At 53.1% G+C, this 27422-nt stretch overlaps 1 protein-coding gene across 7 annotated transcripts in view; it reads left to right on the top strand.

Annotated features, from left to right (window-relative positions):
* The window catches only part of HTT (huntingtin), a 122579-nt gene that overhangs the window by 12062 nt on the left and 83095 nt on the right, over positions 1 to 27422 (top strand). For 3 of the 7 annotated variants that reach the window (XM_069594835.1, XM_069594834.1, XM_069594833.1), the window contains exons 1-9: positions 705 to 1831; positions 5897 to 5980; positions 12518 to 12638; positions 15378 to 15437; positions 15821 to 15900; positions 17693 to 17831; positions 22368 to 22509; positions 23176 to 23354; positions 26983 to 27187. In XM_069594835.1, coding sequence (XP_069450936.1) covers positions 1338 to 1831; positions 5897 to 5980; positions 12518 to 12638; positions 15378 to 15437; positions 15821 to 15900; positions 17693 to 17831; positions 22368 to 22509; positions 23176 to 23354; positions 26983 to 27187 — 1504 coding nt within the window. In that variant the 5' untranslated portion in view covers positions 705 to 1337. Of the gene's footprint in view, positions 1 to 704; positions 1832 to 5896; positions 5981 to 12517; positions 12639 to 15377; positions 15438 to 15820; positions 15901 to 16355; positions 16562 to 17692; positions 17832 to 22367; positions 22510 to 23175; positions 23355 to 26982; positions 27188 to 27422 lie in introns of those variants that run through there. The other 4 variants (XM_069594839.1, XM_069594838.1, XM_069594836.1 and 1 more) reach the window with 2 other exon arrangements.

Raw genomic sequence — 27422 nt, 5'->3', positions numbered from 1 at the left:
TTTTATGGTCCTCACCCAAGATAGGTGCGTGCGTGCCTGCTCAGTTGTGTCCGACGCTTTGTGACCCCACGGACCGTAGCCCGCCAGGCTCCTCTGTCCATGGAGTTATCTAGGCGAGAATACTGGAGTGGTTGCCGTTTCCTCCTCCAGGGGATCTTCTCTCCCCAGGGATCAAACTACACCTCTTGTTTCTCCTGCGTTAACAGGTGGAATCTTTACTACTAGCACCACCTAGTCATTATTGTTTCAATTTTAATATAAGATCAGTAACCACTGAAGACCGTCCATCTGTCTACCTGAAGAATTTTATGATTTTAGAGCTACCTGTTGAGTGCAGAAAAGACTAAAATTCAATCAGGGCCGGTGTTTTCCCCCTCAAATCGGTGTGGATTGCTAGGAAGTGATTTTGGATGAGTTCGAAGAGATCTGAATCGTGCGCTTTCTTCGTAGCTGACCGTGATGGGTTGTGTACTCACTGTTTCTGGCAGTACGGTGGTGACAGTTAGGGTCACAGGCGGGCTGTCACTGACGTCTCGGTCACACCTGTGGGCTGCCGCTCAGACTCCGCAAGCTGCTTGAGCTCAGTCCTGTGGGACTGCTCCTCACTGTCTCTCTTGTTTTAAGCTTTGCTGTTTCTACTTCTTTCCATCTCTTGGTTTTGGACACTCCAGTTTAACATAATTATCATTTATCTTCCGAATCCTGTTTGTAAGACCGACTTAGGACTTTTGATTTGTTTCCCTGTGTATCTAACCTACTCTTTGGGCTTCCCCTGTGGCTGAGCTGGTGAAGAACCCCTGCAGTGCGGGAGGCCTGGGTTCAGTGCCTGGGTGGGGAAGACCCCCTGGAGGAGGGAAAGGCTGCCCACTCCGGTATCCTGGCCTGGAGAGCCCCGTGGACTGAGTCCCTGGGGCCGCCGCTCCTTTGCTCTCTGTGAACCACCCGTCCAGTGTAGGTGCTGTGCTGAGTGCCCGTGGGAGTCACAATGTGGCCCTTGCTCTCAGTGAGTCTGTCATCCCTGGAGAGGTAACCGTGGGAACGGTTACTTCCAAAGAGAGTGATGCAGGTGCCGGCTCAGGGCAGGGCCTGGGGCAGGAGCTGCGGGGGAATAGGGCAGGCTTCCCCGCTGGCTCAGCGGTAAAGAATCCACCTGCAATGCAAGAGAGGGAGATGCAGGTTTGATCCCCGGGTCAGGAAGATCCCCTGGAGACAGGAGATGGCTGTCTGCTCCAGTATTCTTGTCTGGAAAACCCCATGGACAGAAGAACTTGGTGGCTACAGTCCATGGGGTTGCAAAGAGTCAGACAAGACACAGACACACACAGACACACAGACACATGCACAGACACACAGACACACACAGACACAGACACACACAGACACACAAACACGGACACACACACAGACACAGACATGCACAGACACACAAACACACAGACACACACAGACACAGAGAGACACACACAGACACACACACAGACACAGACACACACAGACACATGCACAGACACACACAGACACACAGACACATGCACAGACACACACAGGCACAGACGCACAGACACACAAACACACAGACACACAAACACACAGACACACACAGACACAGAGACACACACACAGACACAGACACACACAGACACAGACACAGACACACACACAGACACAGACACACACAGACACACAGACACACACACAGACATACAGACAGACACAGAGACACACACACACACTCTCTCTCTCTCTCTCTCTTACTTTACCTCTGTCCCCACAGGGAGCTCAGAGGAGGAGCTAGACCGGAGCGGACAGCGCAGGAATGCACTTTTATTCGGTGGGTGAGATCAGTGTTCGGCCTTCACTGTTTCGCTCGTTCCATTAATTTTGCCCCGGTTTTAGCTGGGGGCCTCCGGCGCAGCACACGCGGGGCTTAAGGGAATCAGGCAGCGGATTCAGAAAGCTGTGTCGTTTGTTACCTGTGTTCTTGCGGCCTAGTCCACACATGAGGAGAGAGACGCAGGTCCTTTTACAGCTTGAATCTGTGTGGGTCACTTTTCTGCTGTGACAGCCGTAAGTCGCGAGGTGGCTCAGTTCAGTGCTTGTCAGCTGTTTCTGGGTGCCGCCCCCAGGAGTTGTCTCAGAGCCCAGGGTAAGAGGCTGCCCACAGAGGGGCTGCTGCCTGTAGAGCTGGGAGACCCGGGGAATGCAGCCCATTCAAGGCTTTCGGCAGATTTTCACTTTGGAAAGGAGCCGTGGAGAAGAGAGTTTGCCTCCTAACATATTGGGAGAGGTCAGTGTTCTTTAATTTCCTTGATAACTTAAGGTCTTCAACTAGGTGAGCTGCCGTAAGTGAGACTTTAATGTTGTGGCTCAAAGAAGAGAGCATTTAAGCTCTCATAGTGCTTTCTTTTTCAAATTGAGGTATGATATATACGTACACTCGCGCGCACACACACACATAGTTGCTGGTGTTCACCCCCTCAGTCATGTCTGACTCATTGCAACCCCATGGACTGTAGCACCCCAGGCTTCCCTGCCCTTCCCGATCTCCCAGAGTTTGTTTGCTCAAACTCATGTCCATTGAGTCAGTGATGCCATCCAACCATCTCATCCTCTGTCACCCCCTTCTCCTGCCTTCAGTCTTTCTCAGCATAAGGGTCTTTTCTTAAGAGTCAGCTCTTCACATCACGTGGCCAAAGTATTGGAGCTTCAGCGTCATTTCAGTTCAGTTGCTCAGTCGTGTCCCACTGTTTGTGACCCTGTGGACGACAGCACGCCAGGCTTCCCTGTCCATCACCCACTCGCAGTTTACTCAAACCCATGTCCATTGAGTTGGTGATGCCATCAAACATCTCATCCTCTGTCGTCCCCTTCTCCTCCTGCCCTCAATCTTTCCCGTCTTTCCTGAGTCTCTCCCATCAGGAAGCTTCCATAAGCCTCTTATCCTTATCTGTCAGAGGGCAGACAGAATGAAAACCACAATCACAGAAAACTAACCAGTCTGATCACATGGCCCACAGCCTTGTCTAACTCAGTTTCAGTGAGCCATGCCGTGTGGGGCCAAATGAGACGGACAGGTCATGGTGGAGAGTTCTGACAAACTTGGCCCACTGGAGAAGGGAATGGAAAACCACTTCAGCATTCCTGCCTTGAGAACCCCATGGACAGCATGAAACGGCAGCTTGAGCATCAGTCCTTCCAGTGAATAGTCAGAGTTGATTTCCTTTAGGATGGACTGGTTGGATCTCCTTACAGTCCAAGGGACTCTCAAGAGTCTTCTCCAACACCGCAGTTCAAAGGCATCAATTCTTTGGCACTCATCCTTCTTTATGGTCCAGCTTTCACATCCATACCTGCCCACTGGAAAAACCATAGCCTTGACTAGATGGACCTTTGTTGGTAAAGGAATGTCTCTGCTTTTTAATATGCTGTCTAGGTTGGTCATAGCTTTTCTTCCAAGGAGCAAGCATCTTTTAATTTCGTGGCTGCAGTCACCATCTGCAGTGATTTTGGAGCCCAAGAAAATAAAGTCTGTCACTGTTTCCATCTTTTCCCCATCTATTTGCCATGAAGTGAAGTGATGCTATGATCTTAGTTTTCTGAATATTGAGTTTTAAACCAGCTTTTCACTCTCCCCTTTCACCTTTATCACGAGACTCTTTAGTTCCTCTTCACTTTCTGCCATTAGGGTAGTGTCATCTGCATATCTGAGGTTATTTATATTTTTCCTGGCAATCTTGATTCCAGTTTGTGCTTCACCCAGCCTGGTATTTCGCATGATGTACTCTGCATAGGAGTTAAATAAGCAGGGTGACAGTATACAGTCTTGACGTACTCCTTTCCCAATTTTGATCCCAGTTCACTCATCAGTACCTTTTTTGGTGTGCTCTCCTCCCCTTCCAGGCGTTGGTAAATTTCACATCAGTTTCCATTCCCTCAAAGGCAAAGACTGTGTGGCATAAGTTGAATCATCCTTCTGTGCCTTGAAGCGGATGCCTTGAGCCTCATCCTCGTGTGTGTCAGCTGCTTGCTTCTCTCGCCGCCAGGCCGTGTTCCATCACTCCGCTGAGCTGTTTGCCCACTGGGACGTGTGGCTTGTTTCCATCCCCACACTGTTGAAGCGAGTGACTCCGGAGGGCGGGGCTGGGGGGCCTCTGCCTCCTGTGGTCACTTGAGACCCAGGCTCCCTCCATCCTGTCACCCTGAAGCCTTCTTGTTGTCTTTGGCTGTATGTTCAAAAACTGGGTGTTAGAAGTGTCTGTTCCAGTTGGGGGAAGCTAAAAGAAGGGGGTGGTGCCCTGGGCAAGCCACGGGGCAGAAGCTCCAGCTGCTACTTGGTTCCCGTTTCGTCTGCGAGAACAGAGTCACTCGTCTCTGCCTGGCTGCAGGGAAGCTGGGCCGTGGGGCTTCTCGGCAGGAAGCTTGTGTCTGAGAAGGGAAGCTCGGTGTTTTGGTGGGTGACCAGCAGCCCGCAGCACAGCTCATCAGCGAGTCTCTCTCAGGAACGAGACCAGTGGGGGACATGGTCACCTGTCCATGTGGTGAGAGGCCCGCTGGCTGGTCACGGGAGCCCCTCTCCGCACGCCATGGGCGTGGCCTCGCATCCAGGCCTGCCTTTCCTTCCCCTGGACCCGGCCTTTCCTTCCCCTAGGCCCGGCCTTTCCTTCCCCTGGGCCTGCCTTTCCTTCCCCTGGGCCTGCCTTTCCTTCCCCTGGACCCGGCCTTTCCTTCCCCTGGACCCGGCCTTTCCTTCCCCTGGGCCTGCCTTTCCTTCCCCTGGGCCTGCCTTTCCTTCCCCTGGACCCAGCCTTTCCTTCCCCTGCACCTGGCCTTTCCTTCCCCTGGGCCTGCCTTTCCTTCCCCTGGGCCGGCCTTTCCTTCCCCTGGACCCGGCCTTTCCTTCCCCTGGGCCTGCCTTTCCTTCCCCTGGGCCTGCCTTTCCGCTTTGGAGACTCTTCCTTGTCCACATTCTTGCCTGGCCACGCCTGAAGTGCCTTTTGAGGATATGCCTTTCCTGGTTTGCACAGTTGGAAGAGTCTGCTCCTTCATGTGTAGTGTTTTGGAGCCTGCGGTTGCACTAGGCATTAAGCAGAGGTGCTGGTCAGTTAGTATTCTGATCTCTCCGGCACTCTTTGTAGAATTCCCTCAGAAACGTAGTAGTCCTCTGGTCTCAGCGTTTCCAGTTAGCACCATGTCCTGTAGCTGTCAGACCCTCGGATCCTTTTTCGGATGTGGTCATCAAGCCTGATTTATTTTTTGCTTCCTCTTTGGATCATGCCCGTCTTCTGTATTTCTCTGGTGCATGCCTCAGAGACCTCTGAAGTCCTAAGTTTGGGTGAGAAGCGAGCACCTTTTATCTCATCCTCTTGACCAGTCTGTTTGTCTCCTTTTTAACATTTGGGCTGAAAAATCTTGCTAGGAGGCCTTTGAGAAAGGCTCTGGGCAGGGTGCTTGTTAGTAGCCATCTGGGGGTGTGGGAGCCATTAGCCGTTGTGTTAGTACACTCTCTGATGCTCACCGTGTGAGGCCGTGTAGTTTTGCGCGGGGGCCACTGCGCAGGGGAGGCCTTACACAGTCGCACTGAGTTGACGCTGCCTCTGTCCACGCGATCCTGGGTGAGCCCTGTTGGCGCCGCCGCTTCTGCCACAGCAGAGAAGGCAGGCGTGTTAGTGGCTCCCCTGGCTTCTCTGTAGAGCCCGGTCCTGTAGGGGGCCCGGGGTTCGGCCCACCCCCGCCTCTCTGACCTCAGGGCACCCTGCCCCGGCTCGGGGTGCCCGGCTTTCCTCCCTGGAGTCAGGAAGCTCTGTTGAGTGAGTGAATTAATGAGTGAGTGAATGCCACGTAGAAGCTGAAGGAGTGGACAGCACTAACTGCCTTTCCTCTTTTTTTCCCTTTTCAGAAAGAAAGAGCTCTCAGCCACCAAGAAAGACCGCGTGAACCACTGTCTGACAATCTGTGAAAACATCGTCGCGCAGTCTCTCAGGTAACTGCACTCCGACCTGCCTAGAGAAAACGGAACACGTCCCTGTCTGCATTCTGAACGGGCTAGGCTGTTCTTTGTTGCCCCAGTTGTTTGGAAACCTTTACGAGACCCTTCCCCCTTCTGGCTGTGGATACGGAGGATTTCCAGACACTGTACTGAGTGAGACTTCCTTCTTGTAATCTCATGCTGTGTCGTTGCAGCCATTAGGATAACCGAGCAGCACATTTGTGTTTTACTTATTGCAGGGGTAGGAACAGGAGCCTGCCCGGTTACCGGGGTCTCGTGATGGATTTTCTTTGGCGCTCTCTCTGTCCGCCCTGTGGGGGTGCTCCCTGCTCATCACAGCTTTGGGGGACGGTGGGGTCATGGGCCCTGACCGGAGGCCCACCTCCCTGGCCTGGTCGTTCCTCTGGGGTGAGCAGGCAGCACCTTCTTGTGTAGCTTCTTTGCTGATTCTCCTCATTCTCCTTGCTGTTGACTGTCTGTCTGTCTTTCTGAGTACTGTTCCTCGTACCTGTGGGTGGTAGGTATTGTAAGCCAGTCTCTGAGTGAGTGAGTAGGACACGGGTGTGCTTATGGCTTCTGAACTCCGTTACTCAGATGGGACATGGGAAATACTTCTCTTGGCATAAATCATGCATTTTATTCTCCTGTTGGGAAGGGCTCTTTGTAGTCTCTTAGAAAAACCTCTAAGAATAATCACCTTGCTTTTTGTGCTGACAGAACTTTGGTGATTCATTTATTTTTGGTGGCACCTCGCCACTTGTGTTTTATGCGTTCGCAGTGGTTTCATGTAGAGCATTTCATTTTAGTTGAACTCAGTGCCATTTTGAAAGACAGTGTATGATGACCGTTCTATCTAATTTGTAGAAATACTGTGGGAAGAAACGAAGTGACAAGTGAGACTATGTGCTGAAAATAAAAATACAAAAATTCTCAGTTAGCATGCTGTTGTGGACAACAGTACTAAGTAAAAGGGGAAAAGGTTTGGATTCTGGCTCCACCCCGTATAAGCCAGGTGGCTTCAGACAAGGCTGACCCCGTCTTTGATGTATAAACACGGTGTTCAGGGCTCTTGTGGGAGGAGCGACACCGTAAGACGCTGTGAGAGCTGCGTGAAAGTGCCCGTGAGCTCCTGCGAGGCAGAAATCCGTCCCGTGGTGCATGCTGCCCTGCACGCCGCCGTTACTCTTGTGTGAACGCCTGGCAGACCCCCGGGGCCTGCTGCTGCCCTAGCACAGCTGCGCTCACCTGACTTCCAGCATCTGGGTCTCAGGAAGCAGCACCTCACACTGAAAGCTTATGGACCCAGAAAATAGACCTTTTCCATCTTGAGTGCTTCATGCCTTATTCTTAGTTTGCTTCTTGATAATTCCCAATGGAATTGATGGAATGTTGGCTTAGATTCACACGTGTGTGTGTGTGGGTGTGTGTGAGTGAGTGTGTTCAATTGCTCAGTCATGTTTGCCTGTTTGTGACCCCGTGGACTGCAGCCCACCAGGCTCCTCTTATCCGTGTGATTTTTCAGGCAGGAATACTGGAGCAGACGCCACTTCCCTCCTCCGGTGGATCTTCCCCGCCCAGGAATTGGACCTGCATCTCTGTGTCTTCTGCACTGGGCGGACAGAGTCTTTACCACTAGCAATGGCCCCCCACTCCAGTCCTCTTGCCTGGAAAATCCCAGGGACGGAGGAGCCTGGTAGGCCGCAGTCCATGGGGTCGCCAAGAGTCAGACACGACTGAGCGACTTCACTTTCACTTCTCACTTTCATGCACTGGAGAAGGAAATGGCAACCCACTCCAGGGTTCTTGCCTGGAGTATCCCAGGGACGGGGGAGCCTGGTGGGCTGCCGTCTGTGGGGTCGCACAGAGTCAGACACGACTGAAGCGACTCAGCAGCAGCAGCAGCACCACCACCACCTGGGAAGTCCGCTGAGACATGTTAAGACTGGTGTGTGGTTGTTTGCCGTCGTGAATCGCGGCAGTAGCTGTTAATAGCCCCACGTCTGTGTGCCTGTTGTGTCTGTACCGAGTGATGCTGATGGTCTTCGTGCTGCTTGTTCTATATAGGATCATATTAATGGGATATTTTTTGGACCCAGAGAGGCTGTCTTTGGTCGCATCAGATCAGAGAACGTGTTTGTTTAAGATGCTCTCCATACTTTTCAGAAAGTTTGGACTGTAGTGCTGAAGTGGCTCTTCTGCTTACATTCAGTGACTCAGGAAGTCGGGTGGCTGGCGTTTCCTGTAGTCTCTCGCCTGCTGTGACTGGTCTCTGGCGCATTCTTTAGCTTCTGCCACGCACTGATGATGTCTCTCGGGGCTTATTCCAGGCAGCTGCTCGAGTCCATGAGGTGTGCTGTGACTCAGCCTACTTTGGCTCTCAATTTGGTGGTCTCCTGCTGCTTCCTAGATGCGTACGAACATCAGAATCACCCAGAAAGTTTGTTAGAAATACAGGAATGAAGAGAACCCCACTGCCTTCTTTCCCCAGCACTCTTTCTGTTTTCTGTCCAGTGGAGGGTGAGGATTCATTTTTAACTAGTTTCCTTTTGGGAGGAGCTCGACACCCTCATCTAAACAAATGTACTTGATAAGGTGATTGGGTAAAAATAAGTGTATAGGAATCTATAGATTTCCCATTCCCATATATTAGTGTAAATCTGTTAGAAAATATAATGCTTCAAGAACCAATTCCTAGTAGCACCAGCGTATAATATTTCAAGGAATTGACGAGAGAGATGCAGGAACTATGGAAGGACTCATGGACTTCCCTGAATGGGACAGGTTAGCGTGGGGACAGTTCCTTATCGTAAAGTTAAACTTTCTCTAAATTAATTCACAGATTTAAAATGAGCTTGATCAGAATTCTAGTAGAGATATTTTTGAACTTGTTCATCTACAAGAATAAATACATCGGTTTTAACAAGGAAAATCTGAAACCATCAGTAATCAGTGAGACCTGGTGTTCATGACGTTAAAATAGCTGTTAGACATTAGAGAAGGAACAGAATAGGAAGTGGGAAAGTGTGTGTGTGTGTGTGTGTGTGCAGATATGAATTTACGGTAAAGGTAGCATCTTGTATTAGTGTGGAAATGCTGGATTATTGAACCAGTTGACTATTTAGGGGAATGTTCTTCATATTGCAGGCAAACATAAATGCCAGATTAATTACCTAAATGTACGAGAGTGAAATCATTACTACAAAAAGAACATTTAATCTTAGTCTGTGGAATGCTTACAACATAAAGGGGAAAAAGTGTTTTATCTAGAATATAGTTCAGTATGTCAAAATCTACTTTAAACTGAAACTTAAATGCAGCTTGGGGAAAGTATTGATGGCGTATGTATCAAAGGTTTAATAGCTTCTATAGAGAGAGATTGTAAATCATTAAGAAAAAGGCTGACTTTCTAATAGGAAAACTGGCAAAACTATGAATGGGCAGTTTGGAAAAGAAGAAATGTAACTGAGCCAGTAACCGTAATAGCTAACACTTATTTCATGCTTCCTGTGGAAAAATGCTCAGATTCACTAGTAATCACTGGAATGAGGCTAAAACAAAAATCAGAACATTTCTTTTTTACCTGTTATATTTACAGACATTAAAAAATACTCAGGATTTTGTCGGAGATGATACAACTTTTTTAAAAGGCAACTTGGGTGATTTCACTGGTGGTCCAGGGGCTAAGACTCTGTGCTGCCGATGCAGGGGGCCCAGGTTCGATTCCTGGTCAGGGAACTAGATCCCGTGTGCTGCAACTGAGACCCGGCACAGCCAAATAAATAAATATTAAAAGAAGGAGAGGCAGTTTGGCCTGTTGGATTCAGGCATTTCGCTTCGGGAACTCTCCTTAGGTGAGTGTCCAGTGGCGCTGGTGCCGTGCTGGCCAGCCCGTGAAGCAGAGGAAGGCAGTCTTCATGGCTTACCCACGGGGGGATTGGGAAACTCGGTACGCTTACAGAATGGAATATTAGTTAGCTTTATTAAAGATGAGTCATATATCTGTGACTAGGTGATATAATAATATGATAAAAATTAAATTTAAAAATTACAAAGGACTTTTGCTTCTGACTAAGATGGTTAGATGGCATCACCGACTCAATGGACATGAGTTTGAGCAAACTCTGGGAGAGAGTGGAAGACAGGGGAGCCTGGCGTGCCACAGTCCACGGGGTTGCAAAGAGTCGGACACGACTGAGCGCCTGAACAACAACGACAGGTTCATCATATCCCACAGAATGAGCGCATCTCCACACTTCCTGGTTTGCCTTTGGTAGCTCAAGGCCACCATGGGGGCGCTCCTCCCAGCTCCGAGCTTGCAGGCCCCGCCAGACTCTGGGGTTGCAAAGACACGACTGAGCGACTTTCACTTTTGCTTGATGGTAATAGCAGCTTCCATCTGTTCAGGGCCAACATGGTGAGCCTGTTTCCATTGTCTTACTGGTAACCTATGTGAATCTTTATGTTTAAAATGTATTTTTGTAGGCAGCAAATATTGGGTCTTCTCATTTGATCTGAAACTCTTTCACATTTCCTGTCGTTATTGATATAACTAAGTTATTTTTTACTTTCTTGGCTTCAGTGGGTCTCAGCTGCAGTGTGCAGGCTCTTCACTGTGGCAGTCGGGCTTAGCTGTCCTGCAACACGTGGGATCCTAGCTTCCTGACCAGGGACTGAACCCATGTCCCCTGCATTAGAAGGCGGATTCTTCATCACCGGACCACCAGAAAAGTCCCTAAAGCTAGGTTTGAATCTGCCACTGTGCTGTGACTTCCCTGTTTGGCCCATATGCTCTTTATTTGCCCTTTTCCCTGTTTTTGCCTTTTGGATTAAATATTGTTTGGGTCAGCTTCAGTTATTTTTCTCACTGTTGGTCATGTTTCCCTGCTTCTTGGCATTCCTGACCATTTCTGATCAGATCCCAGACCTTATAACTTCTATCTTGCTGGGTGCTATACACTTTTGAAATCTGGCGTTCTTGAAGCTTGCCCTGGAATGCAGCTATGTTGCTCTGAAGGACTAGGACCGTCCTGCGTTCTGCCTGCAGGCAGGATCAGAATAGCGTCTCACCTAGGGCTGAGCTTAGCCCTGTTGTGAAGGCAGACCTTCTGAGCAGCCGACCCAAGGCGCCAGAAGGATGAGGTCTCCCCTCTGGCTGGAAGAGCAGGAGCTCTTCCCACACTTGGAGTTTCAGCACCTGCCTCCTCCAGCCCCTTCAGCTGACTCTGCCGCAGTCCCAGCCGCTCTGCAGCAGACTCAGCTGAGACCTGAGGGCCACGTGGGTCTCAGGGTCTCTCTGTGCAGCTTGCCCCTCCCTGGTCTTCCCCCGTGGGCCCAGCCACCCTGCCTCCTGAGGCATCAGCTCTGTCTCCCAGTCTCAGCAATCGTGGGCTCTCCCGGGTTTCCCCTCTTCATGTCCTCACTGGGAAACCCCCTCCAGGCAGTCATCTGGGGAAATCCTGAGGCTCATCGCAGTAGCTTTCCATTTATCCAGAGATGCCTAATACCTGATGCCTTGAAAACCACAGTTCCATGCATTTTATCATTATCGGCTGCTTTAGGCAGGAGGGAAACCCCGTCCTTGTCACTTGTTCAGTCGCTAAGTCATGTCTGACTCTTTGTGACCCCGAGGACTGCAGCGCGCCAGGCTTCCCTGTCCCCTGATGTAGTTATTGGAGAGTGTCTTAAAAGCACGGTTAGAGGTTGTATATAAGCCCACTTCTTCTTTTCTAAGAATTGGGAGAGGACGGGCGCGCGACACCGTGAGCCTGGCTTGATTCGCTTGTGTGGTGCACTGCGGCCGCAAGTGGTAGCCAGCGCCTGTGTCGTGTCGCCGTCATCCCTTTTTGTGTGTTGAGAGCAGTAAAGAGCTAGTCTCTTAGCAACTTTGACGTTTAAAAGGCAGTATTGCTGACTGCAGGCACTAAGCTGTGCGTCAGAGCTCTAGGTTATCTCCTAGTTACAAGTAAGCCTGCTTTTTCAGCTGTGAATTTTATGGAATCTCTATACTAGTATTTCTGTCTCCTTCTCTCTCTCTCTTTTAAAGATGCATTTAATCACTTAGTTTTGGCCGTGCTGGGTCTCCTTTCCTTCTCGGGCTTCCCTCGTTGCCGCGCTCGGGCTCAGTGTCGTGGTGCACGGGCTTAGCTGTCCCAGCGGCATGTAGGAGCCTCCCAATCTTCCCGGACCAGGGAGCAAACTCGTGTCCCCTGCATTGGCAGGTGACGCTTAACCACTGGGCCACCACGGACGCCCCCAAATAAAATATTTCTGATGAAAACTTTGTGTCTGAATTCAGATGTGTTGTAAAAAAGATTGTTCTTTAGCACACTAATTTTTTCATGTTGATTACATGTTGAAGTAGTATTTTTGATACATTGGGTTAAATGAAATATATTATTAAAATGAATTTTATCTGTGTGTCTAACATGCTTTTTCTGTTCCAGAACCCCACACAGGATACCAGAAACTTAACTGCGTTTCATCGTCCTGTCTCCTCTTGGCTGTGACAGTCTTTCTTCTTTTTTCACTTAGAAATTCTCCAGAATTTCAGAAACTTCTGGGCATCGCTATGGAACTTTTTCTGCTGTGCAGTGATGACGCAGAGTCAGATGTCAGGATGGTGGCTGACGAATGCCTCAACAAAGTCATAAAAGTAAGCACCCCCTGGACGGCATCCTCTGAGACGTGGTCACTGTGGCTAAGAGGAGGAACCATAGCTTGGCATTCTTTTGTTCTGAGCAGCAGAGTCCTGTAGGGTGGCTGCACTTTCTAAACTACTAGTGTGTGGTTTGGAGGCACTCCAGTGTCTGCCAGGGTGCTGCCTGTACCTGCCCACTCAGAGGGCACGGGTTTCCTCTCATGCCTGCGCAGGGCGTAGGGCAGGGATGGGCGCTGACAGTGACCACTGGGGACCCTTGGACCGAGTGTCACTCTGCTGAGAAACTGCGAGGCCCCGAGACGGCAAGGGGCGGGCAGTGGGGTCCGCCGTTGATGTCTTTGTCCCCCAAGTCCTGCGTCAGGCAGGACTGTTCACAGGGAAGGACGTGCCTTCTCTGGTCACTTGGCTGGTGTTCTGGCTGGAGTTGGTTTTAGATAGGAGACAGGAGTTCCCAGAAAAGGTTGGTGAAGCCAGAAAGCCAGAGCCACCTGGGTGGGAGGTGAGGTGGGGAGTGCGGGGGACGCCTGCCCTCTTTGCTCAGGCTTTCCCGGTGCAGAGTCTGTGCCCAGGATCCCCGCAGCTTTAATCCCCTTTGCCCTTTTCCTGCTCTCTGCTGGCGTGGAAGATGAGGTTCTTCTTACCTAAGTCTTGCTGCCTTGGGAAGCGGCCCTTGTTCCCCCGCTCTGCCCTTCTCCTCGTTCGTGCCCCCAGCCATCCTGGGGGTTCCGCTGACACTGCTCTCCTGCCGTCAGATAATGCGAGTCTCAGATGCGGAGCGTGTTTGTCCGGAAATGGCTGAACGCATGGTGTGCGCTCTGAGCTGGGAGATGTTGGCAGCTCATCACTGCAGCCTGGAGGCGGAGGTGGTTTCTGTCTGGGGAGGCAGAGGAGGCTCCCCGGAGGTGGTGGCAGTTAGGTGAATGAGAAGATTTAGGACCTTCTCTTTTTGTGGCTCAGTGTGTGGCGTGTGCGATCTTGGCTTCCCCAACCAGGGCTTGAACCCATGCCCCGCTGCAGTAGAAGCAAGGAGTGCTCTAGGGACGCCCGTAGGGCCTTCTTGCCCCTTGCAGACGCGCAGAGGAGGGGGACTCTGCCAGGGCGTGGGAGACGTTGAGGATCAGTTCAAGGGGCTTGCACTTTATTTGGCAGAGAATGAAGAAAGGGAAGAGCTCTCAAAGATTTGTAACCGGGTAGTTCAAGTAGCCAGGTGGTGCCTTGTAGCCTGCTTTGGACAGGAGAGAGGCTGTCCAGAATCCGGGAGGGCGGCTCGGTGTCCAGGGAAGAGGGGGCCCCTGAGCCAGTAGGAGGTGCTGGAGTGCGAGTGAGGAGCAGGGGCCAGGCTGTCATGGGGCTGGCCCTGGCGGCTGTGTGTCCCTGGTGTGGGGGTGGGGATGGGAGCAGGGAGGGTCGGGGGGCACATTAGCATCGCCAGTGAGTGAGGGCCGTTGACTGCTGTTTCACGGCTTTGGAGTGTACTTTTCTCTTGTAATAAAATACATTTGACGGTAGTTTATGGAGCATTTATAAAGTGAAGCAGAACTCGGATATGCCTTCTGCTTTTACTGGCCAAGCAGTGTTTCACTATATGCTTGTCCGTTTTGATGTGCTCGTTTAAGGGATTGTAGTCCAAACTGAAACAGTAGAATTAGGATTTTAAAATATCGGAGGCATTGTTCAGAACCTCCCAGAATATGACCCTGTTCTGATTTTCAAGCTTGCTGAGCCACTGTGACTTTTGCAAAGACCAGTTGGTCTGCAGATGTCACGTGCTTATATCACAGGAAGGGCAGAGGGCTTTTCTGTGGAGGTCTGGGTGTATCTTCCCTAGCTTCTTCAGGCTTCGTCACGTCTTTCCTCGCTTCTTGTGGCCAGGCCATTGGCAGTGCCGTTTCGGAGGAGCGGGCTCTCGCGGCTGAGCGCGGGGCATGGAGGCCTTTCCGCCTTGGGAGTCTTCTCCAGCACGGACTCTGGGTCCCTGCTGGTGGTTGCCATCAGCCGTTATTGCTGGGTTAAAGTTGTCCGTGTGGCCATTTTGTTGGTTTGACTTGTAATCGAGCAACAGGGGCAGGGCTCTGAGGAGCCTGTGGTTCCAGCAGATTTGTGTGTCGCTGGGGCCCTGAGGTGGGGAGCACCTGTGCATCGCGGGAGGACCAGACCTTTGGGAAGGATGCGGCTTCTGCGTGGAGAGGAGTGTTCCCATGCCAGAATCAGGGCTCTGACCTTGGGTCCACCTCCTGCCCTGCTGGCTTTGCAGACTCCAGGCCATTGCTCATGTTGGATCATCATAAAAAATGATGATTAAAGAATGTGCTTTAATGATTAAAAGATGTGCTTTAATTGAACATGAGAGCTTTAGAGTGAATTTGAACTATCTGCCGTTTAATTTTGATATTATATAGTATTCGATTGTAAGGAATATTCTTTTCCTTCCCTTTTAAATATTATAGTGAACGGCCTGTGTCTAGCTGGTAGCTTTCCGCATACATACACTTCTTTCCTGATGAGCAAGTTTCCAGCTTAGGTGCTATTATATTCTCCCTTGCGTCAAAATTGATTTCAGTCGCCTTCAGGTTCCTGTAGAGCTGCTACGTTGCTGCTGCTCAGCCGCTTGGCGGAGTCCGACCCTCGCGGCCTGTGGACCGCGGCCCGCCAGGCCTCCCGCCCTCCGCCGCCCCTCTTGGAGGTGCTAGTGGAACGTGTCTTCCGTGACAGATCTCCTGTGTTTTGTTGTAGGCTTTGATGGATTCTAATCTTCCGAGGTTGCAGCTAGAACTCTACAAGGAAATTAAAAAGGTGGGTTTTTGTTTTTCGTTGTTGGAAAAAGTCTGTTGACCCACTGTGTTGAGCAGTGCATGAAATTTTCTTTATTTGCTAAGTGAAAATGTGAGGAGGAGACAAGTGCTGTCTGGTAAAATGGACTCTGTTGCTTTACTTCTCCTCAGAAAGTTGCTCCTCGTTACTTACTAGAGGAGATGGGACTTAAAATGGTGGTTTTAAGAAAAAAATCTTCCTAATTTCATCCCACTGAGCCTTGAAATGTCAAGAGCAGGCGCACCGAGCGGCCTTTCTCTGGAGACGGGCGCGAGCAGCGAGAGGCGCCCCGAGTGGGGGCCCGCTGGCGCCGCTGCCCGGCCCCTCCGCCCGGCCCCTCCGCGTGACTCTCCTCTCCTCCTCAGAACGGCGCCCCGCGGAGCCTGCGCGCTGCCCTCTGGAGGTTTGCCGAGCTGGCTCACCTGGTCCGGCCTCAGAAGTGCAGGTGAAGTGGACGCTCTGGGTCATCGCCGTTACTGCGGTTTTGGTCGGGGCGGCTCGGCTCAAAAGCCGCTCCCCGGAGGCCGTCCCCGCCCCGCTGCCTGAAGCCGCCCGCCGCCTCCCGCGGCAGCCCCGGCCCGCTCCTGTCCTCACAGCCGCCGGGGCTCAGAGGCGCCCGCGCACGGGCTCGTCTTCTGCCCCTCCCTCCCCGAGGGCCGCAGGAGCCAGCGTCGCGGCGCAGCGGGCGTCCCTGTCGCCCTGCCGGGGCCCAGCCCGCTGCCGGGTCTGCTGGGGCAGGACACGCTGGGCGGCGGGCGCAGACTGCGCGCCGCCTCCCTGCTGCTCAGCGTGGCGATTACAGAAAGCCGTGTCTTTGTCTATCACATGGGTTAGAAACCCGCAGTGTGAAGAAAGTTTTGACTGATTGATACAACTGTATCTTTTTCTTTAATTCATTAGTTGACTTTAATTGGAGGACGATTCCCTTACAACGTTGCGGTGGTTTTTGCCATATGCCGACATGAATCACCCACGGGTGTCCCCCATCCTGACCCCCCGCCCCCCTCCCTCCCCGCCCGTCCCGTGGGCGTCCCAGAGCACCGGCTTTGAGTGCCCTGCTTCACGCATCGGACTTGCCCCCGTCACCTGTTTCCACATGTGGTAACGTACGTGTTTCAGCTATACATGATTCTCTCAAACCATCCCACCCTCGCCTTCTCCCATAAGGTCCAAAAGTCTGCTCTCTACATCTGTGTCTCTCTTTCTTAATGGACTGAAAGCCAAAGGAAGGACCATAGGTTTAACTCCTTTCTCGTCTCTGTGACCGCAAGACGTGCTGACGTCCGTAGATGCCTTGGTTCCCTGCGGAACCGGTGGAGTGGCAGAAACCCTCTCCTTTGACACCAAACAGTGACCTGTTCCACGGGGTCAGAGTGTGATGCAAGTCTTACACGACTGTGGACGCACAGTCACTGGGGAATCTCTCTGTATCACCTTTGCTCCTTCACTGTCCTTAGTTTGAAAACTTCTTATTAATACATGTCTGAAGCAATACATCCCAGGTTTTCCACATAGAAGCCAAAGTGACCTTAAAACTGTGATTGGGTCATGCCATTCCCTTACTTGAACTTGCCACTCATTTCCCACGGCTGTTCAGAGAAGTCCAGGCTCCGTACGAGGCCCAGGGAGACCTGGCCCCGGAGCCCCGTCCACTGTTGCCTCACTGGCCCCCGTGGCTTCTCTGCAGAGTCGAGCGTGTGTCCTTCTGATGTCTGGCATGCTCTCCCCGTGGGTCATCCGTTTCTCAGAGGGCGGCTCCCTCCCTGTGCAGTCCCAGCGGTGCCCCCTCCCAGGGGTGCGCCTGCTTGCTGCCTGTCTCTGCCTCTAGAGGGCGCCCAGCGTGCCCGCGGCTTCAGCGCGCCGATCCTGAGACTGCTGCCCTCCAGCCCTGGCTGCTCTCTCAGGGGCGGGGCTTCTCACCAAGGCCTTACTCAGTGTGGATGCTCAGAGAAACACTGTGTGGTCCTCCCTGTTCAAGAAAGCTCCATTCTCATTTCTTAGTGCTTTCTTTCTGTTACTTTCTAATCTAAAATCTGACTGTTTTAATAGCTATAATAATTTACTGCAGAGAATTTTTAAAACAAGCTATTGATTCATCTGCACTGAGTCTTCCCGCTAAGGTTTGTATATTCTCCAGGAAGGACACCGGCTTTTGCCTAACAGGCCCTGAGCTGGTCGCTCGTGTTCCTCATTGAGGTGGACCTGGGAGAGTAACAGGTGCTCCTCTCCTGCCGCAGGCCGTACCTGGTGAACCTGTTGCCCTGCCTGACGCGCACAAGCAAGAGACCCGAGGAGTCCGTCCAGGAGACGCTGGCTGCAGCGATCCCTAAAATTATGGCTTCTTTTGGCAACTTTGCGAACGACAATGAGATTAAGGTATGAGTGTTGCCTCAAGTCACAGGCGTGTGAATGAGTCTTAGTGGGAGTCGCGCTTTTGCACAGATAGGCATTTGAGAGTGCGTCATAATTTGGATTATAATTCTTTGAATTCTTAAAGGCATACAAAGGGCCTCTTTCCCCTTCTGCCTTCTTACTGTGGGGTGAAAAGTTGAGCAGGGAGACAGTTTATAGAAGCAAGTTCAAAAGGCATTTTGCCAGAGCAGACTGGTTTTGGTGTCCAGGCTTGATTGCCTAGCCTGACTGAGGCCAAGCGGCGGCCCCTGAACTGCAGGCAGAGCCGGCACCCCAACGGCGTCCTCTGGGTGTGCGTGCCCGAGCCGGGGCGCCACTCAGCCTCCTGTTTTGTTTGCGCTGCAGCGGCAGTCTTCAGCCCCTCTCTCGCGTCCTGTCCATTGTGTCCTGGCACACGCTCTGAGGGTTGCCAAGAGTCCTGACCTTCTCCTCTTAGTGGGTCAGTCCTGTGCCAGAGTTCTCTCGGTACTTCCCTCTACGTTTCTAACGGACATGCTTACATTGCAGGTTTTGGGTTTTTTATGTATGTATTTTACAGTGGAGAAGATGCTTTTGGCTCTAACCCTTCTTCCGTCTTTTCACCACAGTGAAGCACATGTTGGGTGTGCACGTTGCTGTCCTGAGTTGTGGTCACAGCTAGTCCTGCTCTGGGCTGTGCTTGTTTCTTTGTATAGCGTTGCGGTGTTTCTGGGGTCAGCAGTTGCCTCTTTGTGCTTATTGCTCTCTGGTGCGCTCCGCCTTGTCATGCCTTCTGCTGGCGCTCAGCAGAAGCTTGCAAGTGTGTCTCTGCGCTTGCGCGCGCGATGGCTGATTAACCAGCCCTGGCTCCTCCCCTGGCCGGTGTGGGTCCTCCGGCCGCTGCTGCAGCCTGGCGGGCTCCTTGGGTCTGTCCTACAATGTCTTGGCCTCCGCCAGAGGCCTGCTTGCCCCGCCGGGTCCCCATCTCTCTAGGCTTACTGCTAGAGAGGGGCTGTGCGGGCAGTCTCACTGGTCAGAAGGCAGACTTTCCCTCAGCTTCTCTCTTGTCTCTGTGCTGGCGTCTGTCCTCTGCTCTGGCGGCCTCTCTGGGACCCTGCCCCTGCGGGAGATGGGGAGCGGCGCCCACGTCCTGAGCTGTCTGGGCGGGAGAGGGCCACGGCAGTCCGCCTGGGAGCAGCCGGTGCGCGGCTGTCTGTCCCCAGGCCCAGGCCACGCTCACGGGTCTCTGGGCCCCCGCACCCGAGCTCTCCATAGAGCTCTGTGGCTGGGCTTGCTTTGGGCGGTGGCTTCTCCCCAGCGCCTAAACAGGCTCGTTCGGGAGCGCCTTCCGGGGGCCGCTGCTCACTCAGTTTCCTCTTGTTTGCCGCCCAGCTTCCGCATTTGCGAATGCCTCTCGTCTGCCATTGCCCCCGTCCTGCTCTTTTCACCCTTGTGAGTTCATGCCTGTGACACCTTGTGCCCAGGTTCCTGTGGGGTGTCTGCGCGGTAGAGGTCCACGGGTCTGACCCAGCATGTTTGATCAGAAGCTGCCGACGGGGCCCTGCTGTGTTAGGTGTGGAGACTCTCGGGCTTTTTTTGGCTGACGTGGAATGCAGACACAGCACGTGGGCGACACGTGCCTCCTCAGCTGGGGCCACAGAGCGAGCCCGTGCTTGCGCCACCGCCTGGGTCTGCACGCCCAACGTTAGTGGCACCGGTGGCCTCTGCCAGCCCTCCCTGTCTGCGTTCCCTCCTTCCTCCCCAGGACTGGTCACACTGGCCTGGCGTCTAATGCCAGAGGATCTGTCTTTAAATTGTAGCCGTGGAGGACCTTACGGTGTGTAAGTGTGTAAGTCACAGCGTGTAAGTCACAGCTGTGGAGGGCCTTGCGGTGTGTAAGTGTGTAAGTCACAGCGTGTAAGCCGCGGCCGTGGAGGGCCTTACGGTGTGTAAGTCATAGTGTGTAAGCCGCAGTGTGTAAGCCGCAGCCGTGGAGGGCCTTGTGGTGTGTAAGTGTGTAAGTCAACAGCGTGTAAGCCGCAGCTGTGGAGGGCCTTGTGGTGTGTAAGTGTGTAAGTCACAGCGTGTAAGCCGCAGCCGTGGAGGGCCTTGCGGTGTGTAAGTATGTAAGTCACACCGTGTAAGCCGTAGCCATGGAGGGCCTTGCGGTGTGTAAGTGTGTAAGTCACAGTGTGTAAGCCGTAGCCATGGAGGGCCTTGCGGTGTGTAAGTCACAGCGTGTAAGCCGCGGCCGTGGAGGACCTTACGGTGTGTAAGCATGTAAGCTGCGGCCGTGGAGGGCCTTGCGGTGTGTAAGTCACAGCGTGTAAGCCGCGGCCGTGGAGGGCCTTACGGTGTGTAAGCATGTAAGCTGCGGCCGTGGAGGGCCTTGCGGTGTGTAAGCGTGTAAGCCGCGGCCGTGGAGGGCCTGGGGCGTGTGCTCTCTGGGTCCGGCCCCCTCTGCGCAGCACTCAACTCCCTGTCGCCGTGCGTGTCACTGGATCTTGTGGTTTCTGGAGCTGCGGCCGTTCCCTTGGGTGAGTGTGCCGCAGCCAGCCCTTTTACCGCAGCCGGGCCCTGGACCAGGGGTCGTCTGAGTGCTGGTGTCCCGAACGCTGCCGCGCCGTCCTTGCGCAGGTCTCCTGGAGCACGGGTCGTGACACCTGGAACCGCAGCTGTTGGGTGTGAGTGTGGATGCTTCCACTTCGGCAGACACCGCAGAGAGCTGTGCCAAGCGCTGTGCCAGCTCACAGCTCGTCATCGGTGGCGCGGGCGATCGCGGCAGCTCCCTGTGCCCCCGGACTGGAGCGTCAGCGCTTTTCGGTGACGTCATCTGCTGAGTGCACTCTGCTGCTGCGTTTGGTTGAATTTCCGTTTCCATTCCCTGAAGTGCTCTTGGCTCCCAAGTGGAATGGCTTTCGTGTCTCTTTCCTTTTGAAGTGCTCTTAATTACACATCCTGTCTGTGTCTGGAAGACTGGAGCTGTCTTACCCTACTGTCTAGTGCGCTTCCTCCTCCGCATGAGAAGGCCTTTAAGGATGGTGTGGGGACCTCCCTCCAGCTGCCTTTACAAGGCTTTCTCGGGACTGTGGGATTTGGACCCAAGAACGCTGCCTGGAGCTCGCAGATTCCGCTTTATTCTTGCTCCAGACTTGAGGCTCAGTGTGGGCTGGCCCATCCTAGTGGCGTTTAGTCTTCGTTCTGCGTAGAAGTGTGGGCTGGCCAGGATGAGTCTCAGCTTACTGTTCCCATGATGATGTGTGTGTGTGATCTCACTGAAAGGAGTTCTTTAAGATGCTCTCTGTTTGGAGCTCAGAGTGTGTCAGAAATAGGTTGAGCGGCTTCTCTCCAGGTGTTGTCTCTGAGGAGAAACTGTTGGCCGTGGTCTCCTGGGGGTGTCGTGTGGCTGGGGGTCTGGTCCTCCCCTCTCTGGCGCCAGAGCTCTAATCTGGGAATTCACAGAGTGTCAGTGAGCCCTGAGAACCAGTTGGTGCTGCCACCTTGTTAGGGAGAAGCTCGCTTATGAGTCGGATGCCGCTCTGCTGACTTGTGCTCGTTTGCCGACAGGCACACCTGCCCCGGTGGCGTCTGCGTGTCTCTGACTGCTCAGCCGTGCTCCTCACGCACCCAGCAGTAACAGGGCCAGGTCACTGCCCAGAGTGATGGGGATAGACCTTCTTAAGCAGCACAGTCACCAAGCTCATGCAGCTGCGTAGTCGCTCCCTTCATTCTGTGGGTATTTTTGTGAAGACCTAAATGGGCATCGTTAGAAGTATAGCCCTGTGTCCTTTGGAGGCACGGTAACAAAGTCCCCTCTGATTTCTTAGGAAGATAACTGTGAGTGTGTGGTCTCAGTTCAGCCGTGTTGCACGTTTCCAGGCCTGAGAGTGTCTCTTGGTGGCTTTCGCAGCAAGTTGACAAGCTGTCATTTAGGCATTCTCCTCCTGGACTTCATTATTTGTTGATTTTTTTAAAAATTATGTTTATTTTACACACCACTACTCACTCACCCTGGGCTTCCCACACGGCTAAGTGGTAAAGAATCTGCCTCTGCAGCACAGGAGACGTGCGTTCGATCCCTGGGTTGGGAAGATCCCCTGGAGAGGGCAGTGGCACCCCACTCCAGTGTTCTTGTCTGGAGAATCCCACCGACAGAGGAGCCTGGTGGGCTGCAGTCCAGGGGGTTGCAGAGAGTGGGACACGACTGAGCAGCTGAACAGCAGTGGAATCTCCCTGGCCCTGGCTCCAGACCTTGCGGGGACGTGTTCTGCAGAACTGAAGGCTCTCACTCTCATGTAGGGACGTAGACGCTAAGCAGGGCCCTCCTTGCGGTTCATAGAGAACTGAAGAGTCTGCACACACATGTAGCAGACTGCTCTGAGGCATCCCACACTCGAGGGGCTTCCATTCAGCTCTGGGAAAGTCTCCAGTGGCTAATGCTTTATACTCTGCGAGAATTTGGAGCAGGTCATGCTTCTCTGAAATACGTGCTGAGTTTCCCAGGAGCCTTATCTTCCGCCCACTTGGGTTTGGCTTCCACAGGTTCTGTTGAAGGCTTTCATCGCGAACCTGAAGTCCAGCTCCCCGACTGTGCGGCGGACCGCGGCGGGCTCAGTGGTCAGCATCTGCCAGCACTCCAGGAGGACGCAGTACTTTTACAGCTGGCTGCTCAGCGTGCTCCTAGGTGAGGCCCGACCGGCCAGCGCCTCGCCCCGGGGTGTGGGGGCCCCTGGCATCTTCCTGAGATAGGCCTTTGAAATTCTTTACTGTCAAGCAGCCCCTCTTCAGCTTCCTGACGGGGTCCTTCAGCCTGGCCAACAGGGAAGTGTGCAGGCGCGCCGCCGGGGCGGCGTGAGGCCTGGGGAAGCCTCTCCCTGCCCTCCTCCCCGGGGCAGCAGTGAGGGTGCGCCCGGCGGGGCGTGGCGGGAGCCTTCCTGGGACTGGCCCTCCAGGCTGCACACCACACGGCCTCGGTACAGGCCCTGGGTGCAGGGAGCCCGAGCCGCAGGGCCATCTGGACGGCTGTAGGCCTGCTGCCCGGGCCTCCCTCCCTGGGGTGGCAGCAGGCACCCGTCCCGGCAGGTGGCGCAGGCAGCACCTGGGCAGCGGATGCAAGAGAGCTGCTTGGCTTCCCTCGCTGCGCAGGGCCCCGCTTAGCCGGGGGCCAAGTGTGCCCCAGCGGCGCCCCTGGGTCTCTGCTCGTGGCCCCGTGCTTTTCTGTAGTGATGCTTGTGCCGTCTGCGTCCCCCCAGCCTCAGGGTGCTGCTCGGGTCTCTTCCTGTTAGCAGAGGGTGCTGCGGGCTCCCAGCAGCGGGCCCGCTGCGACGCAGTCTCGCTGTGGCCTTTGTAGGTTTGCTGGTCCCCGTGGAGGAGGAGCACCCCACCCTGCTGATCCTCGGCGTCCTGCTCGCGCTGAGGTCCTTGGTGCCGCTGCTGCAGCAGCAGGTCAAGGACACGAGCCTGAAAGGCAGCTTCGGGGTGACGCGGAAAGAGACGGAGGTCTCTCCCTCGACGGAGCAGCTCGTCCAGGTAGGCAGCCCCCGAGCTCCACTCCGGCGCCTGTGCAGACAGGACCCGCGCTCAGAGACTCGGCTCCTTTGGAAGAGAAGCGGCAGCATGGAGAGGGGAGGGCTACGCGTGTGGGCTCGAGCTGGGCCTGCCGGCTCAGGCCCCAGGTCATGGCTCCAGGTCCTCGACCGTTGTGTGGCGTGGCAGTGGAGTAAAATGAAGAGGTTTTCAAGATGGTTACATAAGCCCCTTCGGAACAAATCCCAGCCCTTGGGTTATTTCATCTGCGGGTGTTCCACGTGGGTCCCTGTAGAGGAGCACTCTTTGTTTCTAATTTTAAGGACAATGCCATTGTCACACCTGAAGGAAAGAGCGTTTTCTTAGCATCAGATGCCCGCACATCCCTGTCACTGTGTTATTCCGCTCTCTGGAACCAGCATCCGAATGAGGCGGGCTGTTAGGGCGTCCGTCTCTTTGATTTCTCAGTCCCCTTCCGTGCCTCGTTTCTATTAGAGTTCATTTTTTGAAGAATCAGATCATCAGTCCTGTGGAACTCCTGGCAATCTTATTTTTATTACTTGACTCTCCACTGTGTAAATTAACAGTCCTCTTTGCTGTCTGTATTTCCTGTAAACCAGTAACTGGAGTAAGAGGCTTATCAGAGTCAGTGCACGATTTATAACATGCGTATCTCAGTTCAGTACTACCTAGACAGGATTTCAGAATGAATATTATTGGGGCTGTGTACTCAGAATTTTTTCTGATTTTTTTTTTTTAAGAGGCTTCTTAGTCAAACGTTTGGAGACCATCGGCCTCGTGGGGGAAGCAAGCAGGCATTCACTAAATAGCACGGTGGGAGGTGTGGTGTTCTGTAGAGAGCATGGTGCGGGGGGTGTGGACAGGCCATTAATAGCTGGTGCTCTGTGGTGAGTAGGCTTTGACCAGGGACAGAAAGTTGGGAGAAGAGCGCTTTTCGGACTGCAGCCTTCGCGCGGGCCACGGAGTGAGAGATTGAGAGTGTGTGGGCAGGGGTGAGCTGGGTGAGCAAAGGCGTCCAGGCTCTCTCATAGGTCAGCTGGGATGCTGGGGGAAGAAGCGGTGAGAGGTGTGCGGAAAACTGCTGAACTAGAACAGCAGTCCTGGGAGGCCAAGGGAAGCGCCGTGGGAGGTGGTACTTCATTAATTGCCGACTTCCTTAATAGCTACGTTTCTTCAAGGTGATTAAACGCTATGGCGCCTTGTCACATTAGCAAGCTAGGTGAGATTCTCTCTCAAACATACCTAATCTGTATTCTTTTGACTAATGGCCGTTTTGAATTAAATTATTTTGGTTAAGAACTTCAACTTAACTAATGTAGTTTGGCTAGGTATATTTAAATAGAATTTAAAGTAATCCTGGGCCTGACTAAACTGTTAAGCAAGTCTGGGCAAAACACAGATATTTCTAGATATGCAAGAATTCATTTTGCTTTTAACGTACACTTTTTTCCTTTTTGTGTATGCTTTAAAAAAAAATCATGTGAATATGCATCCTAGCAAAATGAGAAACAAATGCAAAAACCCTGAAGCCCTGAGACCTGGGAAACACAGCTAACCACGGACGTGGTGGGAGCCGTTCTGAGATGGCCATGTGCAGTGGGCCATTCAGATTCTTCACAGAGACAGGAGGGCCAAGGAGCTCCCTGCGGCCATTGTCATGACTGAGAGCTGGAACAAGGGGAGGGGTGTGTGTGTGTGTGTCTGTGTGTGTCTGTGTGTGTGTGTGTCTGTGTGTGTGTCTGTGTGTGTGGCGGGAAAACCAGGAAGGTACAGCAGAGAAAACTGTTACCCAGTGTTGGAGCAAATTGTTGACTGATTTTAAGCAAGTGTGAGACTATAATAAAAGAGAACTCACTTAACTGTTATCCTTGGGGCATTCTCTTTCAAGTGATACAGGACTCAGTTCAGTTCAGTTGCTCAGTCGTGTCCGACTCTTCGCAACCCCATGAATTGCAGCATGCCAGGCCTCCCACAGGACTAGTGATAGAGAAACAGTTCTTTCTTCTTGGGTCCAGTCACATTAATAGGCTTTGCAGTGAACGATGTTCAGTTGCTCAGTCGTGTCCGACTCTTCGACCCCATGGACTGCAGCACGCCAGGCTTCCCTGTCCTTCACTGTCTCCTGGAGTTTGCTCACTCGTGTCCATCGAGTCGGTGATGCCGTCCAACCATCTCGTCCTCTGTCGTCCCCTTCTCCTCCTGCCTTCAGTCTTTCTCAGCATCAGGGTCTTTTCTAATGAGTCAGCTCTTTGCATCAGGTGGGCAAAGTATTGGAGCTTCAGCATCAGTCCTACCAATGAATATTCAGGACTGATTTCCTTGAGGATGGACTGGTTTGATCTCTCCAGTGTCCAAGCGACTCTCAAGAGTGTTCTCCAGCACCACAGTTCAGAAGCATCAGTTCTTCATGAATGAGGTTAATGTGCACATTTTGAGGTACATACTGGTTTTTTAATTCAGTATTTAGACTCAACATCTAGGCAAAGCACAAGTGATTTAAGAAGTTATATCTTAGTGTGTAATGCAGCCCTTAATAACACGAGAGCGCTGACTATGCCTCAGAATTTGGGAGGAGGCAGATGAGGTCAGGGAGCGCAGGGTATGCCTTTCCTCTGTCCACGGACTAAGAAGCCAGGAGAGTCTTTGCTCAGAGCAGACAGGTCAGAAATCCCAGCTTAAGCTTGTGAGCTGATTACGCAGGGCACAGGGTCATGGGCCGACTCCCCAGCTCGTAGCAGGAGAGCAACCACAGACAGTATGTGCACAGCTGTGTTCCAGGAAAGCTGTGTGCAGAACAGCTGCTGGGCCAGGTTTGCCCTGGACTGTGGGTCACAGACGTGTGACCTCGACTTGGGAGGTGCCCATCAGAAGAAGCAGAGACATCACATGATTCAAAGGAGCCACCTTTGAGACTTACCTTATACACTGCTATACTGTTGTTATAAAATGTATGTATTACTTCTGTGATATCACAGATTGGGCTGCCCAACTTAGCAAATAAAAATAGAGAGCACCGGCTACTTGAGTTTCAGGTAAGTCACCAGTAACCTTGTTGTGTGAGTAGGCTGGAAGTCGCACGGCTCACAGTTACACTTCGGAATTATTTATCTGAAATTTGCATTTAACTGGGCACTCTGTGTATCATCTGGCGCCTCTAATGAAGAAGAAAGGGATAAGTCCATTCTGCTCGCGTATTGTGGTGCAGTGGAGAGTGGTGCGGTGCCTCTAAAAGCTCTAGAAGCCCTTTCTCGGTTTCTGTGGCCAGTGCTGCTTGCTCGGCTTGTGTGTCTGAGGAGCTGTGCGCGCGGTGTGTGTGAGGCTTGATTCTCCTTTCCTGGTCCCCAGCGTAGGGAGAGGGAGCTCTCCATTACCAGGCTTCTCCTCTTGTGGGAGTGCTCTGCTTATTTTTAAGGAACTAATACAACCGTGAAACAGTCCCGGGACTTTAGAAAACCATGGAAGCGAATCATCACGCTGGTAGAAGAGAGAGAAACGTGTTTAGGGGGAGAAGGCACACATTCTCACAGCAGAAGGCAAAAGCCGAGAGCCTGGAGCCTGGCACACACCGTCAGGGCCTCGGCTGGCGGTGACGCGGTGCTCCTGTTTCTAGGTGTACGAGCTGACCTTGCACTACACCCAACACCAGGACCACAACGTCGTGACCGGGGCCCTGGAGCTGCTGCAGCAGCTCCTCCGAACCCCGCCGCCCGAGCTCCTGCGCGCGCTGACCACGGCGGGCGGCGTCCGGCAGCTCGCGGCCGCCAAGGACGAGCCCGGGGGCCGCAGTCGGAGCGGGAGCATCGTCGAGCTGATAGGTAGGGCGTTCGGACGGCCACCCTGGAGTCCACTCTGCCGTGACTCGGCCCTCTCCTGAAACTCGCGCGTTGCTGGTGAGCCACGGGCGGCTCAGTCGCTCGTGACACAGGTGCTCCTGCACCTGGGAACAGGGGTGGTGCGGGCGGGTGAGGTGAGGCTAGCACGGACGCCCGGCCTCCTGACCCGGCCTCGGCCGCCTCCACGTGGCAGTTCGTCTGTCAGAGAGCAACAGCA

Source organism: Ovis canadensis, chromosome 6 (genome assembly GCF_042477335.2).
Source record: "Ovis canadensis isolate MfBH-ARS-UI-01 breed Bighorn chromosome 6, ARS-UI_OviCan_v2, whole genome shotgun sequence".
In the NCBI taxonomy this organism is placed as follows: domain Eukaryota; kingdom Metazoa; phylum Chordata; class Mammalia; order Artiodactyla; family Bovidae; genus Ovis; species Ovis canadensis.
Note: the sequence above shows the minus strand (reverse complement) of the source record. Positions and strands in the feature narration are given on the sequence as shown.